This window comes from Aquila chrysaetos, chromosome 23 (genome assembly GCF_900496995.4).
Source record: "Aquila chrysaetos chrysaetos chromosome 23, bAquChr1.4, whole genome shotgun sequence".
In the NCBI taxonomy this organism is placed as follows: domain Eukaryota; kingdom Metazoa; phylum Chordata; class Aves; order Accipitriformes; family Accipitridae; genus Aquila; species Aquila chrysaetos.
This window is the reverse complement of record NC_044026.1, coordinates 2,895,499-2,913,753: the sequence shown is the minus strand read 5'-3', so window position 1 is coordinate 2,913,753 and position 18,255 is coordinate 2,895,499. Positions and strand designations below refer to the sequence as shown.

The 18,255-nt window shown below is 36.9% G+C and overlaps 1 protein-coding gene across 6 annotated transcripts in view; it reads right to left on the bottom strand.

The window, feature by feature from the left end:
• Positions 1–1,761: 1,761 nt before the first annotated feature.
• Positions 1,762–18,255, bottom strand: part of TFDP1 (transcription factor Dp-1) — a 47,069-nt gene continuing 30,575 nt past the window's right edge. For 5 of the 6 annotated variants that reach the window (XM_029999115.2, XM_029999113.2, XM_029999116.2 and 2 more), the window contains 8 exons: positions 15,423–15,544; positions 13,911–14,076; positions 13,569–13,715; positions 10,626–10,694; positions 9,122–9,273; positions 8,172–8,338; positions 7,480–7,561; positions 1,762–3,105 (listed from right to left, as the gene is read on the bottom strand). In XM_029999115.2, coding sequence (XP_029854975.1) covers positions 2,958–3,105; positions 7,480–7,561; positions 8,172–8,338; positions 9,122–9,273; positions 10,626–10,694; positions 13,569–13,715; positions 13,911–14,076; positions 15,423–15,544 — 1,053 coding nt within the window. In that variant the 3' untranslated portion in view covers positions 1,762–2,957. The remainder of the gene's footprint in view (positions 3,106–7,479; positions 7,562–8,171; positions 8,339–9,121; positions 9,274–10,625; positions 10,695–13,568; positions 13,716–13,910; positions 14,077–15,422; positions 15,545–18,255) is intronic. The other variant, XM_029999112.2, reaches the window with a different exon arrangement.

Below are 18,255 nucleotides of genomic sequence, written 5' to 3'. Positions count from 1 at the left end.
ATGCCAGGCCTGACATTATTACATCTGTTCTATGCATTTCTCCACTTTTTTTTTTTTTTTTTTAAATAAAGTTTCTACTACTAGTCTTTTTTGTAGTCCTTGACTAGTCTTCTCTTGTTTTTACATTACTTATTCCCAACTTGCACCTTCTTCTCTTTTTATGCCCCTCTGTAAAGACTCTAAGTTTCAATCTGTTCTTTCTTTTCTGGTTCCCTCCTCCTCCTCCTTCAAGTCTCCTTTCCTCATTTCCACCTCCTCCCTCGCCATTGGTCTCTTTTTTTTCCCCCCCCTCCTCCTTCACCTTAACACTATGACCAAGTAACTGCCTGAAATCTAGCAAGTAATTAAAAAGTCAATAGTCTTTCTCTTGTTATTGATAGTTGCCTTTACTAGAAAGCTCTCCTGAAACAAAGGTAATATAGAATTATAGAATCATTTAGGTTGGAAAAGAACTTTATTAAGTCCAACCATAAATATAACATAGATTCACTCCCCCAAGCCACTCCAATGCTGTTTGTTTAAACTCTCAAATTCCATTTCAGAGATTCATCAGCAACCAAAAGCATGCAAAGTAACACCTTTTGAAATGTATGTTTTGCCACACTTTCACTCCCACCTTTGACCTTGTCTCATCTGAGGTCTATTCCACTGCTAAGAACCAAAAGGAAACTGTCAGATGCTTTCAGCCTTCCTTACCTAACATCCCTGTACTCACTCTTTACAGGCAAATCCTGGATCATACTCTGGAGATTTAGAATGTAAGGGAAAACTGGAATAATCTCCTTGGACTGTCAGAAGTTCCTTGATAACTATTGTTCGACTCTGCAAATAAAACTGCCATTCAACAGCAAAGATAATTTGAATCGGTTGACTCAACTGTGACAAAAACCTTGCTTCTAGCATTAGCACTGCAAAGAATGACATCTTCGGTGAGAAACAAAGCATTCAGTTAGCCCCCCCCCCCCAGTGGTCTTCCCAGGCCCATAAAATTAAGCAATTTGCTTGGTTTGCTCATATTACAACAAGGTTTGATACAATTAGAAAACATTCACTGCCTATCAACTGCTCTGTAGTAACCACCCACAGCCCCTTAACCACAGAAGATTTGTCAAGGCACAATCCCTCAGAGAAAAAAAACCACATAGCGCACTTCGTATTTACTACGGGGTTTAAGTGCATCCAGGAGCCCTTACCACAGACAGAGCAGTTATTAGACTGCAAGCTGTCTTTGCAGCAACTCCCTGGAGTTTGTGGAAGCAAATAATCCTGACCCTGACAGCACCCTGCAGAGTGACTGAGCCAGTTCAGTAACCTGCGCACTTTCAGGTGAGAGCAGAGGATGTGATCTAACAAAAAAAATTTAAGGTGGAAAGTATATGGAAAGCAGATGAAGACCTGTTTTGAGGACATGGGAATGTATGACGGAAAGCCAGGACTGAGGAATATGGGGTGAAAAGTTAGGACAGTAAGCGTGGGATTTTAAACAGAAAAGCTGGATTGGAGTACTAAGATTGGCTTGACACACTGAGGAGTGACGCGATTGAAACAAGGAGACATGGAAGAGAGTATACAGGGTCAGATAGTGCTTTGTGCATCCTAAGTTACCAAGAGCTGTAAGGACAAATTACTAAATCAAAGCAAAAAATCTGGGCCCTCTGTAGCGTAGATGCAGTATCCTGAGACAGTTAATTCTAGGTCTTGTGACGAGAGGAAGTGAAATGTTCTAAAATAATCCTAAAATTAGAAAAACCACAGAGCTTGTTAAAAATGCCCATGCGCGTTTTATTAATAAAAACTAACAGTGCCAAGGTTAAACAAGTCAAACAATTATAGTCTCTTTATATTCCATAAAATATTACAGAAAAGTTTATTTGTGTTTCAATAAAAAGACTACTGTCTTAGAATAGGCAGCTGACAGTATTTGTGCAGTTAATTGTTTGTGAATAAATTTAAAAAGACTACCACCTGCCCTGAAATTCCTTTTATAAAAATGAACTATTAAAAATGATTGACAAATTTTGAGTTAAAAAACTTAAAACATTCTCTATATTTAATTTCAACTTTATAATAGATTACAGGAAGATGCTTATGAAACAAATACAAACATTTGTTTCAGTACATGTCTTTATATGATAGACTTATAAGTATGTAAACAACTATATAATAAAAAGTTTCCAAAGTCTGCCTGTAAGAAATCAGGCAAATTTTACCATAAGCAATAAATCATTCCAAACCTTCAAGACATTTTATATAGCTGCACCAACTGGCAGTAAACATTTGCCAAAAACTTTGTAATTCATATGTCCCAACATACAGTGAAAAGTATATAAACTTGATGGAATCATTATGTTAGATATAATTTAAGGGAAAATAAGTTCACAACAACATTTCTGGAATTTAACATGTAAAAAAGTAGGACGTATCTTTCTTGTTTGGTTCTTTGGACACTGCGTGATTAACAAAAAACACTACTACATTAGCTCACTATCCCTCAAAAAGTGGCATAATCAAAATACACTCCAAATAAATTGCCATTCAGTGTATTCATTTTCCACAGAAGGATAGCATTTTATTTCTCAATGATGTGTCTACATTTTCTTTAGCAAACTTCGCAAGAACATTTGGGGCAAAATCCATTTTCCTTCAAGTAAAAAAAAAAAAAAAAAAAACCCCAAACAAAAAACAACCAACAAACCAAAAACCCCTAAAACAAGAGTAAATAAAGGCTCTGCATTAACACACTGGTATCAAAAACACACATCCACACCACATTTAAAAATATCCTACATAAAACAATCCTTGTTTGCTTATCAGAGGTGCAATTTCTAAACTCAAAACTGCTTACCAATATTTTCCTTGAGGGATGGGGCAAATTAATTTGAGACACTTCTCCCTAGAACAATTTATTCCTGAAGCTTGCTGAATTTTAACAAAAAATAGTCTACAAGCAAAGGGCATCAGTCGTCATCATCGTTTTCATTAAAATCGTCATCGTCGTCATCATCATCCCCAACATAAGAAACTGGCGTTTCAACTCTGGAGCCACTGTACTGAGATCCATTGGAACTTGTAGCCAACATCCCATCTCCACCATTGGAAAAGTCACTGGGGAGGGAAAAAAAAAAAAAAAAAAAAAAAAGAGGCCAGTTGTCATTGCTCAATAATTTTTCCCAGTTTACTGTGCTCTTAAATATAATCATCTATCTATTCCACTCCTTTAATGAATCTGCCACTGCTACTTTCTAAAACTGTGTTTAATATACGTCTAAGTTGTCTCTCCAGAACAGAAACAGTTGAAGTAATTTTGAAATGGTTCTTATTATGTTTCTTCCTTTAGGTTTAATATAAAGATTAAATCCTTTCATAGACACCTTGTAAGTATGCTTTCCAGGTTTCTTCTGAAGTACCTTTAGTGTTAAGGCTACACAGCTATCTAAGCCCTTTGATATTTTTATGTAGCACTGGACACTTGCATCACAAGTGAATCATGTCTTTCAGAAGCACTAATCTTGATTCAAAGACTTGGAAAATCGAGGAATTAATAGCTTCTCCTTAATTCCTTGTTATTACATGGCAAACTGTCATTGCTGCATGTGCTGTATGTTTAACTTGAAATTGTTTTCTTCTCGTTATGCTTTTCTTTTTTAGTTTAAAAAAAAAAACCAACAAAAAACACAAACAAAAAACAAACCACCTCTTCAGCATCTCATATTTTTCCCTAAGAATATCCCTACACTGAAAATCCACCTCCTGGATCAGCAAGTAGATATGGAGACTATCCACTTTCTTACTTGAATGTGTTCTTTTTCCACCAAAATACACACACATACTGTAGATACAGTCTGAAATGTCTTGTTCCTAGATGAATTAACTTTATCCAGAAGTATTTTATTTTAATAGAGCCAGAACATTCCTGCCTCCATTATTACCTGCTATTTCGCCAATCTTTTTTATTGTTTACTTTCTCAATAGTTTGATAAATTATTAAACTTAGTCAGAAATTCTTGACAAAATGTTTTTCTAAAAATCACAGAAATAGTATCTCCAACTTGAAAGACATTCATCACCAAAAAATTGCTTTCAAATATATGTTTGCTAGTCATTTTTTAATGCAGCTACTGCACATAATCAATCATGCACACTGTTGTTGTATGGAGCTAATTCAATAGTCTATCATCACACAGAATGAAATTGCAGTGGCACACCCTAGAAGCTCACAAGGAAAACATACCCAGTAAGACACTTTCAACAGTTTCTGCTGTTCTGCACACTTATTCAAAAGGAAGATACCAAGATAGCTGTCTAGCTGTAGTCAGATGACTTATAACTGGTTCTCCATAATTATCTGCAGAACCAGTTTCAAAAACAAAGAAAAAAAAAAAAAAGATTATGCTTCTGTTCCTGTGAACTTTGAAATTACAAACCCAAAAACCTGTCTCCCCTCTTACTGGATTTCATAACCTGAGTATCCTACTAAGACAAAGAAACTGGAATGAATTGGTAGCAGCATCCTCATTCTTCTGCAAACTTTCTTTAGAGAGCTTGCTAAATAAATTTACAGCCTTTATTTGCCTCAGCAGCAATTTTTGGTACCAGAAAAGCTATGCATCTTGTAGTTTCTTATTTCCGTGAATATTTATGTATGTACTATAATTAAACATAATTTGTCACTCCCCTTTTCCAACCTCCTAAGAAACAGAAGTGGCTTCTCACCAAGATAACGAACCACAGTCAGCTTCTGGTTTTCTACTGGCCTCTGGCTAATAGTGGCCTATTCAAATTCCAAAGTCTTAGAAATACATGGGTTCTTTTTCACTAACACCATGCTCATTATCACAGAAGGAACCTTAGTGAAAACAGGAGATTTTATGTACCGTGCAAGTTCTGCTCCTCTAAAGAGATTTTGGCAGTATTCTCACTCAAGCTTCAGTTCCCTAGCACAAAACAGGCAGAATTCCCCACACTTTTTTGGGCAGCAGGAACAGACTGGAGCATAAACCACGCTCCACACCATTGCTAGTGCTGCACATCCCTGAGCTTAAAACTGTTTCCCTTGCAAGTTATGCCCCCCCCCCCCTTTTTTTTCTGCTTTTCATTCAAGTAAGTCTATCATCTACAAAAATGTGGGGTTTTTTTTAAAGAAATGTTTTAAAAATATAATTGCATTAGCCTTTTAAAGTAAGCTAGATACCGTATCTTTAGAAGGACCTCCTTCCAACTCTGACGGAAGGCAGATGGGTAAGAAAAAGCTACCAGAAGACTTCAGAAAACAAGAATAAAGCTGTATTTCCTTGTGTAAAGAAATCCCACCAATACAGGATTTTTGCCTTTAAACATAAATGGCTTAAATGTCCTAAAAATTAGGACTTCCTTAAGAATTTCAATGGTATAGCAATTTCTCCAAATAATTTACAAGGCAGAGCCTACCAGTGATTCTGACATAGAACAATCCTTGTTGTGGAAAGAGCCAAAGTAATCTAGAACTTGCCCTCTCCTCTCCAGCCTCACCCTCAGTGCCCGCTAAAATCCTCCTGGAAGTTATGCTGAAGCATATGGAAGACAGGGAGGCGATTAGGGACAGCCAACACGGCTTCACCAAGAACAAACTGTGCCTGACTAATCTAGCGGCCTTCTACGATGGAGTGAATCCATCAATGAACAAGGGAAGAGCTACAGAAGTAATCTACATGGGCTTCTGGAAGGCTTTTGGTACAGTCCCCCACAACCTTCTTGCCTCTAAATTGGAGAGGTATGAGTTTGACGGATGGACTATTTGATGGCTAAGAAATTGGCTGGATGGCCATGACCAAGGATTTACAGTCAACAGCTCAATGTCCAAATGGAAACCAGTAACGAGTGGTGTCCCTTAAGGGTCCATACTGGAACCAGTACTACTTAATATCTTCATTAATGACAAGCAGTGGGATTGAGTGCACCCTCAGTAAGTTTGTGGATGACACCAAGCTGAGTGGTGCAGTTGATACGCTGGAGGGAAGGGACGCCATCCAGGGGGACCTTGGCAGGCTTGAGACATTGGCCCGCGCAAACCTCATCAAGGTCAACAAGGCCAAGTGCAAGGTCCTGCACATGGGTCAGGGCAGTCCCCTGTTACCAGTACCAACTGGGGGATGAATGGATTGAGAGCAGCCTTGTGGAGGACGACTCGGGAATACTGTTGGACAAAAAATTGGACATGACCTGACAATGTGCTCTTGCAGGCCAGAAAGCCAACCGCATCCTGGGCTGCATCAAAAGCAGCATGGCCAGCAGGTCGATGGAGGGGATTCCATCCCTCTGCTCCGCTCTGGTGAGACCCCACCTGCAGTTCTGCGTCCAGCTCTGGGGCCCCCAGCATAAGACAGACATGGACCTGTTGGAGCGGGTCCAGAGTAGGGCCACGAAAATGATCAGAGGGCTGGAGCACCTCTCCTGTGAGGACAGGCTGAGAGAGTTGGGGTTGTTCAGCCTGGAGAAGAGAAGGCTCTGGGGAAACCTTACAGCAGCCTTTCAGTACTTAAAGGGAGTTTCTGAGAAATGTGGAGAAATAGGTTTTACCAGGGCCTGCAGTGACAGACAAGGGGCAGTGGTTTTAAACAGAAAGAAGGTAGATTGGATATACAGAAGTGTTCAAGGTCAGCTTGGATGGAGCTTTGAGCAACCTGATCTAATGAAAGATGTCCTCGCCCATGGCAGATCTCTGAAGATCCCTTCCAACCCAAACCATTCTGCAATTCTAAAATTGCCCAGATTGGATTAGTTGCATTACACGTTCAACAGTTTTCACATAAGGCTAAGTTTCTGGACACAACAGAAACAACTGGTAGAAAATGAACATTTTTGCAGATAATTTGTTCAGCTAATCAGCTTGCTCAATTTGAGTATTTGTTAACAATTTTAAACATTTCAATGATACTTGACTCATTTTACAATGTAGTAGAGCTCACAGAAGGACTTATTTTTTATTAATGTAACAGCAAGAAACTAGCGAGTAGTGACTACATAAGGAAAAGTGTCCTACATAGCAAGAGAAAAAGAATAGTTAAGTTCAGAACTGTCATATGTCCACACAACGTTAAATACAAGTTACCGTTTACCATTCTACCAGCTTCTGATGCTGTTTAAAACCTGAAGACCAAAACCTTTTTTAAGTTAGACACTGATGACCAAGGGAGAACCTTGCCCATATAACTTTAGGAAAGTACCTGTTTTCTTGTCACAAACTCAAAACTAAACAAAAATAATACATTAAAGATTAACATCAGTCTAATCAATTTCTTTTCCACTATACAGGAAAAGATTTCTTTAATGACACTGCTAAGAACCACCACTACTCAAGTAGAAGTGATGTTGGAGAATAAACTTAAATACATATCCACACCACACTTAATCAAAACAGAACTTGTTTCATGAAGTATTTAATCTCTAATTAAGTTTCTTTGATGATCAGATTTCAAAAACTGATTGTTCATTTCATCTCACCTGGCTGAAAATCTTGTGCCATTTGATGCAGAACCTGATGAAGATGTGACATACACACTGCTGATTGATCCCTGAGCCATTTCTGTAAAACAAACAATATGTATTTCAAGAATACTTCAAAACACACTCACTGAATTCAGTGGAAATGCTTAATCCTTTTAAAGTCCAGAAAAGGAGTCTTGCAACCAAAACAACAAAACGTGTTGACGTACTATATCCAAAATAGCATAATTAAAAACCAAGCAGCCAGTGCAGCAGCAAAATTTCAAAATACATTAAAAAAAAACATTTTATTTTGAAGTAAGCAAGTCAGATGTCTTCAATATTCTTATATAATGAAAATGATAAAACAATGTAAAATGAAGCCATGATCATGTTTGCTCTTACTACCTTTTACCTTTGCAGAAGAATCAACTATAAATACTGTCCTCTTAAAAGAATTACACACTGCAAATATCTACTTGTATGGTATAATGCAAAATGTGGTTCTGTGAAGAGCAACAGCCCATTCTCCATGAATTGCTATGTTATTTGTTCCCTAAGGTACACTGAAAAGCATATATTTGAGAACCTGTTAGAAATCTTCACCGCAAATCAGTGGAAATTAACTGATCTTGGCTATTTTCATGCTTTTTCCTTGAGTCTTGTATTAAGGAAGAAAAAAAATCGATTCTTCTTGGGAGTTAACTAACCTGTCACATATGGTTCCAGAGCTTTAGGAACCAAACTCCTTGCAATTTTTAGGTCCTCTGCTGAACAGCTTCCAGATTCTAGGCCACAAGCCATACCCATTCGTTTTAGTACTTCTATATCATCATGAATTTCAAAAGTATTGTCAAAATTAAATAGATATTCAAACCTGGAGAGGAAAAAATGTCTCAATTAGCTTCAATGACTTTAACTACCTTTTAAGTTTCAGGAATTGCAGCATTTCAAAAGCTTAACACAGTGTTAGCAACACATCACATTAAGCAATCAAATTTTTCAAGATTTACGTATTTGATAGCAAGCGACTAAAACTGTAATTATACACACTACATAAATCATTAACGGGTTTAAGAGATACAGAGTTTTAATTAAACATTTTGCATGTTTGATAATTTTTTCCTTACTCCCACTCCTCTGCCTACTGTGTAATTTTTTTTCATGTTTTTAAGCTTTTCTAGTAAGCTAATAGTACAAGGAGAAACCACTGCTACATTCAGCTTTTATTTAGCTGATGAAAAACCTAGCTTTTTGAACCAAAAGTAGAGAACAGCAGTTCTGAAAGCAACATCCATTTTCAATTCTGCTTGGCTGCATTTCACTGTGTTAAAGCCAAAGGAAAACACTACTTGGTAAAGTATGATATAAAACTTCAGCAGAGCTGCCTTATTTTGCTTCTAACATCTCTAGACAGTAAGTCTTAAGTAAGTTTTTAAATGTGAATGCAATTATTCTATTTATTGAAAAGCTCTATAAAACTCTTGTTTCTATTCAACATGACTAAGTTTTACCTGTCTGAAATGCATGTTCTCAATCTACGAAAGGCGTAAGTAAATTCATTTGTATTTAATTTTTAATAGACCTAGACGAACACTTTAGCATGGACATAAAACTCACAGCTGTACCAAAAGCCAGACAGAAAACTTTGTTAACTCACTTGTCATTTGAAATACTGCAGTCAATCACTGTCTTCTTGCTGGTGTTCACAATGATAAATGGCAAATGGATGACAGAATTGGACGGTGGCGGTCGATTTGCCTGTTGTTCTGCTTGACGGTTTCGCTGAACGAGGTTCTTGAAGGCAATTTGCTAGAAAAAGCAATAGTATATGAAAGTATGAATTAAACCTTTAAGATTCCGTGAACAAAAAAATCCCTCAGATAAAGAATACCAGCAATAGTTGCAGCATGTAACTGCAGAACAGGACAGAGAGTGTTCACTACATTACTGCATGTTAAGATGCAAGAAAAGACTCAAATAATAGTATTGAAAAATACAACACAGTAAAACTTAGCTGAGGAAAAAAAATGCACGTTCTAAATAAGTACATCAGGACAGTTCCTTGGACAGATCCTTGACAGAATGAAGATATAACAATGATAGGAAAAAGGAATTTTCATACAGCATCCTACTTCCACTCTGTTTACTACTCCCTGCTAGCTACTGCACTCCATGAGAACAGCTGAATGATTAATACTGTATTTTTGCTGAAATTATATGCTAAAAAACATTTGAGATTTGAATGTCTGACATTAGGCTTCTGAATTACCCAGCTAAGATTAGTGACTTTACTCTCACATCTTACCAAAACTGCTTTTCAGAATGGAATGTTCATATTTTAAAGATTAGCAATTGTAAGAACTAAAACCTCAAGTAAACTATTGAAACTCAAAGTTATAAATCTTACAGTAAGCCACCAAACTAAGAATAAGTATTTTTCTGGTCATGGAATCAAATGAAATAAACAGGAATTAAAAACAAAATCCAAAGCCAACACAGAGACTGATAAAAGTCAGTCAGCTGTTGAGATTGCTGTCCCACAGTTGTCTGTACCTTCTTTCTGCACACCCTCCCTGAGATTCTCATTCCTACTGCGTAGGTAATGCAACTACTAAGGGGAACATTCCGGTGAACCAGCAGCACAGTGACTTCGGGGATAGACTACTGCTTCCCCCAGTGTACTAGGAGAAATCTGGGAAGGAGTTCAGCAACTGTTTCACAGCAGTTAAGCCACTTACACAGCAGGGGCAGCAACATCCCAGAAAGGCAAGACACAGAGCATTATGAGAGACGACGTCTACAGTCACATAATTTCACCTATGGACTCTAACACAGAAAAACATTCTGGATTCAAGAACTGAACTGGAAAATTCAGAAGGTACAGTGTGAATTACAGCTCCTGTCAGCATAAATCCTGTTTAAACATACTTGAAACTGCCAAGGAATTCATCGTAACTCATAGAAGGTTGCTGGCTTCTCCAATAGCAATGGCCAACAGCATGGTCCCAGGTAAACTACAGTGCTAAATTAAAACTGCATACGCCCAATCCTGAAATTCACCTCTGGTTTTCTTAGAAGTTTATAATCCCTCAATGGGATAAAACAACAGGAATACAGATATAAGTTACCTTGCCCTATAGACAAGAGTACCTTGACTGTACCTGTAGAATGAGTTCTTGTAGTTGAGACTGTTTTTGCTTTATTCTTTCAAGTCTTCTCTGTTTCTCCACCTTAAGACAGAAAAAGGATTGGTGAGTTTGTTGGTTTTAAGTAGCATTTTATATCAACATTTTCTCCCCTTAAAATCATTTCAATACCAGAGAACCAGAGGTAGGACATATGATGTCAATCATTAAGGTTCTGCAGATAATTTAGAGATCTAACTATCAAGACTCACATCAGTACTACTGATGGAAACTGTAACGAAGAGCAGAATTAGAACACTGGGGAATAAAGTACAACATATCAGGGAGAGGGTAAAAACATCTTCGCAACAGAAGTTATGCCTCAAAGAATTATCCAAATTCTCTCAAGGAGACAAAGAACATGTAGACCAGAAGGATCTACTTGATGTAGCCTACTGATACGGGAGGTAGTGGAGAAGATTGATCAAAGATGCTTAAAGAAATGAAGCTGCTATGGAGCCTAAGGTTAAGTCCTCACAGTATTAAATACATACTGAATAATAACATAAAAGATAGGAGACAAAATGGTAGGAAATAAACAGCTTTCTCAGTGGAGGAAGTTTGCTAGCAGATTCCCGCAAGGACTTAATTTACAGACTGTTATTCAAACTATAGACGATCACAATAATGGGATGAACAGCAAGGTGACAGAATCTGCTGACAATGCTCGGTTACCTGGCACAGTAAAGAGAGCTTATCATAAAGCACACTCGAAGTATCTTGTAGCATTGAGTGATTACAAAATCAAAATTATTTTTGGTAAATGTAATGTGGTATATGTGAGAAAACATAATCCCATCCATGCATATTTTAGAAATAAAATTATATTCAGTAGAGATCTTAAATTACAGTACCTACAAACCCCATCAGCTCAGTACACCACAGCAGCCAAAAATATGAATTATTAGGCAAGGGACAGATAACAACACAGAAATTATCACTACATCAGTGTATGAACCAGAACGTTTACATCTTGAATTCTGTAGGTCTGGTGTCCCTATTTCAAAAAGACCATACAAAAGAGCAATCAGGATAATCAATGGTACAGAACAGATTCCATACAAGGGAATAATGAATAAACTAGGACTCTAAAGAAAGGAGAATGAAATAATGAGGGAGAACATGGGCGATACTTAGAAAACCATGAATAGGATAGAGAAAGTGAAGAAGGAATGACCAAGTCACCATCACTTCCAATCAAAAAAAAAAAAAAAAATCAGGTATGAACTAAATATAGTATGTTCAAAACCAAACAAAAGGTATTTCATAAGAAGCTTCTAATGCACCTGAAACTCACTGCCACAAATGACTCAATATTAAAAGTAAACTTTGTACAAAGTAAAAATTTGTGGAACAAAAATTAACTGAGTGCCATTAAATAGAAGGATACTGTATCTGCCTCGCCTTATGCCTGAACCACAAGTTACGGGAGAACACATCACTAAATACTTTCTCTAATCTTATACTCCTTCCTAGGTAAAGGCTACTGTCAGGCAAGATACTGGACAGACAGACCACTGGCCTGAACATCAACTTTTGTTCTTAGGTCCTTAAAATATGCCACTAAAAAGAAAATGACTGGAGTTAAAAATCGACATGAGTGCTGCTTTCTGTTTGTGTGTGTACACAGTTGAAAAAAACTACAAAAAGGCATGATGTTATTTAAAAAAAAAAAAAAAAAAAAAAGGCGCGGGGGGGGGGGGGGGGAGGTAGGACCAGTCTTGTAATTTAGCATTAGAAAATAAGTCAAATTAGTACTTCAGTACTAATATTATCCTACTCTTCTCTAGGACATTATCAATCATGACACCAAACCCAGCTGAATTAGCAACACTTCTTTTTCTTTTGCTCCAACATTACATTCATTACTGGCAATGCCCTACTTTGGAAGACAGATCTAAAGAGATCTACTTTTAAAATCCCTCCGGCTAGCTGGTTCCCTATTCAGCACACAGCACTGCCATTTTCAAACCACTTCACCTTCCGTACTCACCCTACTATTTATGCCCCAATTACCACTCTCTTACCTTAACTAATAATTTTCACTTGGGATGATAAATACTTAAATAAAACTCATATTGATTAGATAACCCTATGTTTTCTTCATCTAGATAGCAATTACAGTACCAACTGAAAAATGAATTATCAGTATCAAACAAAAATCTCCATAGAATTCGCCCTCAGATAGATTCCAAAACTTTTTTTTTTTTTTAATTTGTCAGCTTCTACACTGATTTTTCAGTCCTGCTGAAAGGAATTTAGACTTATTAAGAATAAATACAAAGTCTCATTCTATTCTGATAAAGTGAATTGACTTCAGTAAACCTTGGTAACTTTATTATCCTGCAAATCTCAGGATACTAAAAAAAAAATCCTGCCAGAACTTATGAATGCCTTTCAGTATAAAACATTTTACTTCTTACCCAAGACATGCAGTAAAAAAGTCTGACATGTTCATGTAAGACAAATGTCAGAAATACGTAAAGACCTGCAGCAACAAAGCAGCAGCAATGCACATATATACTGATCTACATGCAACATCTCTCATCACAGATGTATTATTTGCCTGGCATCTGGAGAAAACAACCTTCCTGATGCTTGAGCACCACTATTGGAATGTTGGAAATACACGTTAATCTTTCAGCTTGATTAACTTCCACTCAGAACCATTTCACATATACTGTAAAAACTGTGACAGAGCTGTATTTTTGACACAGAAGAATTAAAAAAATTTATTTAAGCAATCCGGAAGTTTAAATGTGTGTTTTGTAAATACAAATAAAATAAAGAGTCAAAAAGGACTACACTATTCTACCTTGCTATCTCAGAAGATCACATGCACATCCTGTATCTAAACATATTAAAGCTGTAAACATTTACTCGAACACAAAGTCATTGTGAACTTCTTAATACATATACCTCTAAATTCTGACATTCCTGAGCCGAGTTAGTAGGTAGACCAATCCATTTGATTTCCTTCTTCTCCTTAGAGATAATGTTCATGGCCATAAGGACATTTAAGGCATCATAGACACGTCGTCTAATATTCTTCTGGTCATAAGCCTGCTGTAGACATAGTGCATTAATCAAAAACATTCCTGTGACAAAAATATTTGAAAATACATATATTACAGTAAACGGGTAAACTCAGGTAATGTCTGAACTGTTTCATTTAGCAGTAGGAAAAGAAATACAAAAGCCTCAAAAGAAATTTCTCTTCCCCCATTCAGTTCACATGTAATTGACCTCCCATATACTTACTGATTCATTTGGTGAAATGTGATTATCAGTGGTACTGAATTCTGCAACCAACTCGTCTGCCACCTCATTGTATGAGGTGGTTCCTTTTCTTTGTACCTTCTCACAAACCTTCATAGAGAAATGACGTAAACCCTTGCCATTCTTCTCTCCTTTTTTGTTCCGCTTCCTAAATATACGTATAATATATATTTTAAGAAGATTTGAACTCTGGAATATTTAATGTCTCTTTTTCAAATACAGGCACACTGCTGTAAAAAACCAAGCCTTCCCTTTTATTCTGCTTCTCACCCCTTCCCAACATTTTTTCCTGTAATTTTTTTTCCCCTACAATTTACAATAATTAACAATTCCAATATCTTGATGGTGAAACACAGTACAAATTCATTCTTTTGGCAACTCCGCTAGCTCCAGTAGCAGGTAAGTTAACAATAGGGATATTCCTTGAAGAAGTCAATAACGAAAACCTTCCAATCTTCAAGACAAGAAGGGATAGGGGGATAAATGCTAAAATATGAAAAGCGAATTACAGGAGATAACTTTGTCCTTTGGGGGTTTTTTTGTTTGTGGGTTTTTTTTTTTGTTTGTTTGGGGTTTTTTTGTTGTTTGGTTTGTTTTTTTTTTTTTTTTTTATTTCAATAGCCCATCTAGTTTGACCACAAAAAATTAGACTGATTGAGCATTTTCCACTTAAGTCCAATACTGACTGAACAGATGAAGTCTGATATTGGTTGAACTCTACTAAACGTTACACTATTACTGAATCGCAGATTTGAAGTTATACAGTATATGAAGTTGCTATGAAAACTTCAATGTTACAAGACACAAGAAACAGAACAGTTTTCTGCGTATTTTTTAAAGTTCCTTGTAACTTGAGGAAAAATATAAGTACCAACAAAATAAGTATCAGCAATGGAACCTCTCAAATCTCTACAGCTCCTTTCACTGTATAATTCCAAAGTAGAAATCTATTTACGTGTAACAAGACACTGATGATAAATTTAGTCTTAAAGCAAATACATTTAACAAGAGACCCTTAAAAACAAGCTTGCATGAGAAAAGACACCAAAAGAATGCATTCATTCTAATACTTTTTCCCAATAAAGGACTATATTCTTCTTTCAAATGATACTTCAGGATACACTTGTTCAATCTGAAATGTACTGTATTTTTTTGAAAATACACCAGCAAAACAGAAATGCCAAATTAAAAACTGAATCAAGTCAGATAAATTCCTGTGTCCTTTTAGGAGCTAAATTCTCTAAATGTAAGTAAAGTGAGAATATCTGTCAGAGTTTACAGAAAACATTCTACTTCCTTTTACAACAAATGAGGGGGGTATTCGTTCTTGTGTGACTGTTCCCAATTTTAATACAATAAACTTTAATGATGAAGTGCTCTTGATGGAAAGGTAAACAGGCTCTCTCCCGCACTGCTAGCCTGAAGAGTACATACACATTTAGAACAAAAGTTCCAAACAATTCATTAATCCTTTGTAACTTTTATTTTGCTCACCCAGCAGACCATGGCGAAGAATCTGCAGTCTGGTTCTGTGATACAAAATGTGTGTTGGGTGTATGTGGACTTCCTACCAGGATAGTATTTGGCGCTGAAGGTCTCTGAGGTGTACCAATAACCTACAATAAAGATAAAATAATTTGGAAAATGATCGTAAGTATTCCAAGATATTCATACGCTGCATGATTCAAATGATGCACTATTCAAACAACACTAATAGTTTTTGTCTACCTACTTCTATTAGGCACATTGAATTTACACACACAAGCACAAAAACCTTCAGACTACAGATTATATAGTTAGAGCACTCCCTAAGTAATGAAAATTTATGTTTTATCCTTAAATGAGCATTTCATCTCTGCTGGATTTCTTAACACTGTTCAACACTAACTCAGACAAGATCAACATACACACATCTTCTCCCCTCCAAAAGAAAAAGGGAAAAAATGAGGAAAAAAACCCCACCCTACCAGACTATGTATAAATAAGTTGCAGTAAAATTACAGTGAAAATATGAACATATGAAACAAGAAGATCTGAAAATCAATAAAAGCAGAGAGAAAATGCAGAGCTGTTGCAAGAAAGACCAAATTCTCTCCTGAAGTCAGTCTCTATTACTACAGAGTCAAAACCAAAATGCAAGTATGTTAGAGGTGAAGAAGAGTAAGGGCCAACTTTCTTTATCACCGCAGTGAGTGAGACCAATTTAGGCAAAACCATTCCATTCTGAACACGTTACAAGCACACACTCAGCTGATCACAGTCTTCCAGCTTACAGGTAAGCAGTCCTGAAGATGTGCTAATTTAATCACGAGTAATACATACATTTGCACACAGAGCCATGCTCTCCTTATCCATGAAACTAGCTGAAGCAGAACTCCCACTTTTGCGGATGACGTATTTTATCCATGAAATGTTATAAATATAACTTTCTAGAGAATACATATTTAGGAAAACAAAATGTACAGATTTCTGTTTTGTAGAAAGAAAGATATGCTGACTTTTGGGGGGTACATTTACCTCCCAGTGGAAACAGCAGGTTGCATCCCTGACATCAGGTAAGTGAAGCAGACATCAAATGAACCTGAACTCATCACCACCCGCAGGCTTGCTATATTCTCCTGCAGCCACATTCTGCCTCACCAACAAAATTTTAAGTTTCTTCCTCAGGCTAGCTTCAATAGTTTAGCCTCAAAAAGAGTAAAATAGAAAAACTGAAAACCCAAAATGAAACATTTTATGCTTGAAAGTTAAAATGAACCAAAATTTGAATAACCTTTAAATGCAGAATGCAAAAGGTAGTCTAGTGACTATTAGATATTTGTGATTTCAGCTACCTGGAAGGACAAACAGCTGCAATTTTTCTGAAATACTGTCTCTCTATATTATGCCACCTCTCTGAGTAGTTAACATACAAGTTTGTTACACCCACTTCTGACAGCTGGAAAATCTTAGGTCCTCCTCCCCTTTCCAGTAGCTTTGTTCCATACTTAAAATGTTTCTAATTCTTACAGAAAGTCAACTAACCTCCTCTACTACTTTTCATAACCAAAACTCCTGACTGTGGGAAACTGAGTGAGGGTGGGGGATGCTGAGCAGGCACAAGACACGTGTGAACCAGCTCGCTTTCTCCCCATGAAAAAAACACTTATCAGTTCTGCTACCGACTGGTCTGGTTGACGGGCTAAAATTAGATGGTCCCCTGCTATTCCTTAGCTTCTTAATTCCACAAGCAGCCCCACCATCACCCCGGTGCCACATCTAGAATTTGTATGACTGTGCAGTAAGATGAGAGCCAAGCCAATAGAGGGGAGGGGTGGAATTACAGCTGGGAGAAAAACAAACTGTTTGGCAGCAGCAAACCCTGGACATCTACTGCGCTCAGTAATGTCTTGAAATAACAGTACAAAGGAATAAATGGAAGTGTGTACAAATTCACAGGCTCATTTCTAGAGTGGAAAAGTGAAGTCTGTTTAATAAATTCAAAACCTGCTCTGCATTCCCATTCTAACTCACAAAAGTCTGCAAACCAGCCAGTATTATATGCTTTAATGTATCACTATTAGGGAAGACCCTACAGTCTCGAGTTTCAGAATCTTCTAAAGAATTACTTTTACTCACAAGCTCATAAACATCCATGACTCTGAATGAAAAGAGTTAAGCAGTATCGAGTCACTGGGAACATCCTAAAATGAAAGCTTACAGATAGAATTAGAGAGGATGGTTTTAGGGACAACAGAGGGACTGGGGGGAGGAAGCAAAAGTAGAAAAAGAAGCGCCTGCTGTTTCTCTTATGTTTCCTGATTTCAAAAGAGAACAAGATTACAGTTTAGCTCCTTGATAATGAATAAGATCAGGACAATGGGGAAAACAGCAAGACAGCCCACACACTCCACTTCACTGTACTCAACAGAAAAACTTCTATGGGGACAGTATTAAAAAAAAAGAAATCAGACTACCTGAACAAAGAACACAAGCTTGGAAAATCAAGTACTTAAGTATTAAAAACCTGTGTTTACCACTCAAAGGTCAGAAAGTTCAGCAGGGTCACAAGCCAACACCTCAACTCTGCTTCCCAAGAACATTTTGCACATTGACAGAAAATTTATCTCCTCTTAATTTTCAGGGTTCTAGAAGTATTTTTTTTTAATAGTTCTTGCTATCCCCTTCAGAACTGTAAAGTCAACAGAAACTTACCCAGAATTTCTCTCTCTATATATACACAAAACAAAACCTCCATCTCTGCTTTAATGACATACAGCTAAGCATCTAATTTTGTACTGATAACAGCCAATACAAATATGCTGATATGGGCCCCTTCTTTCACAAA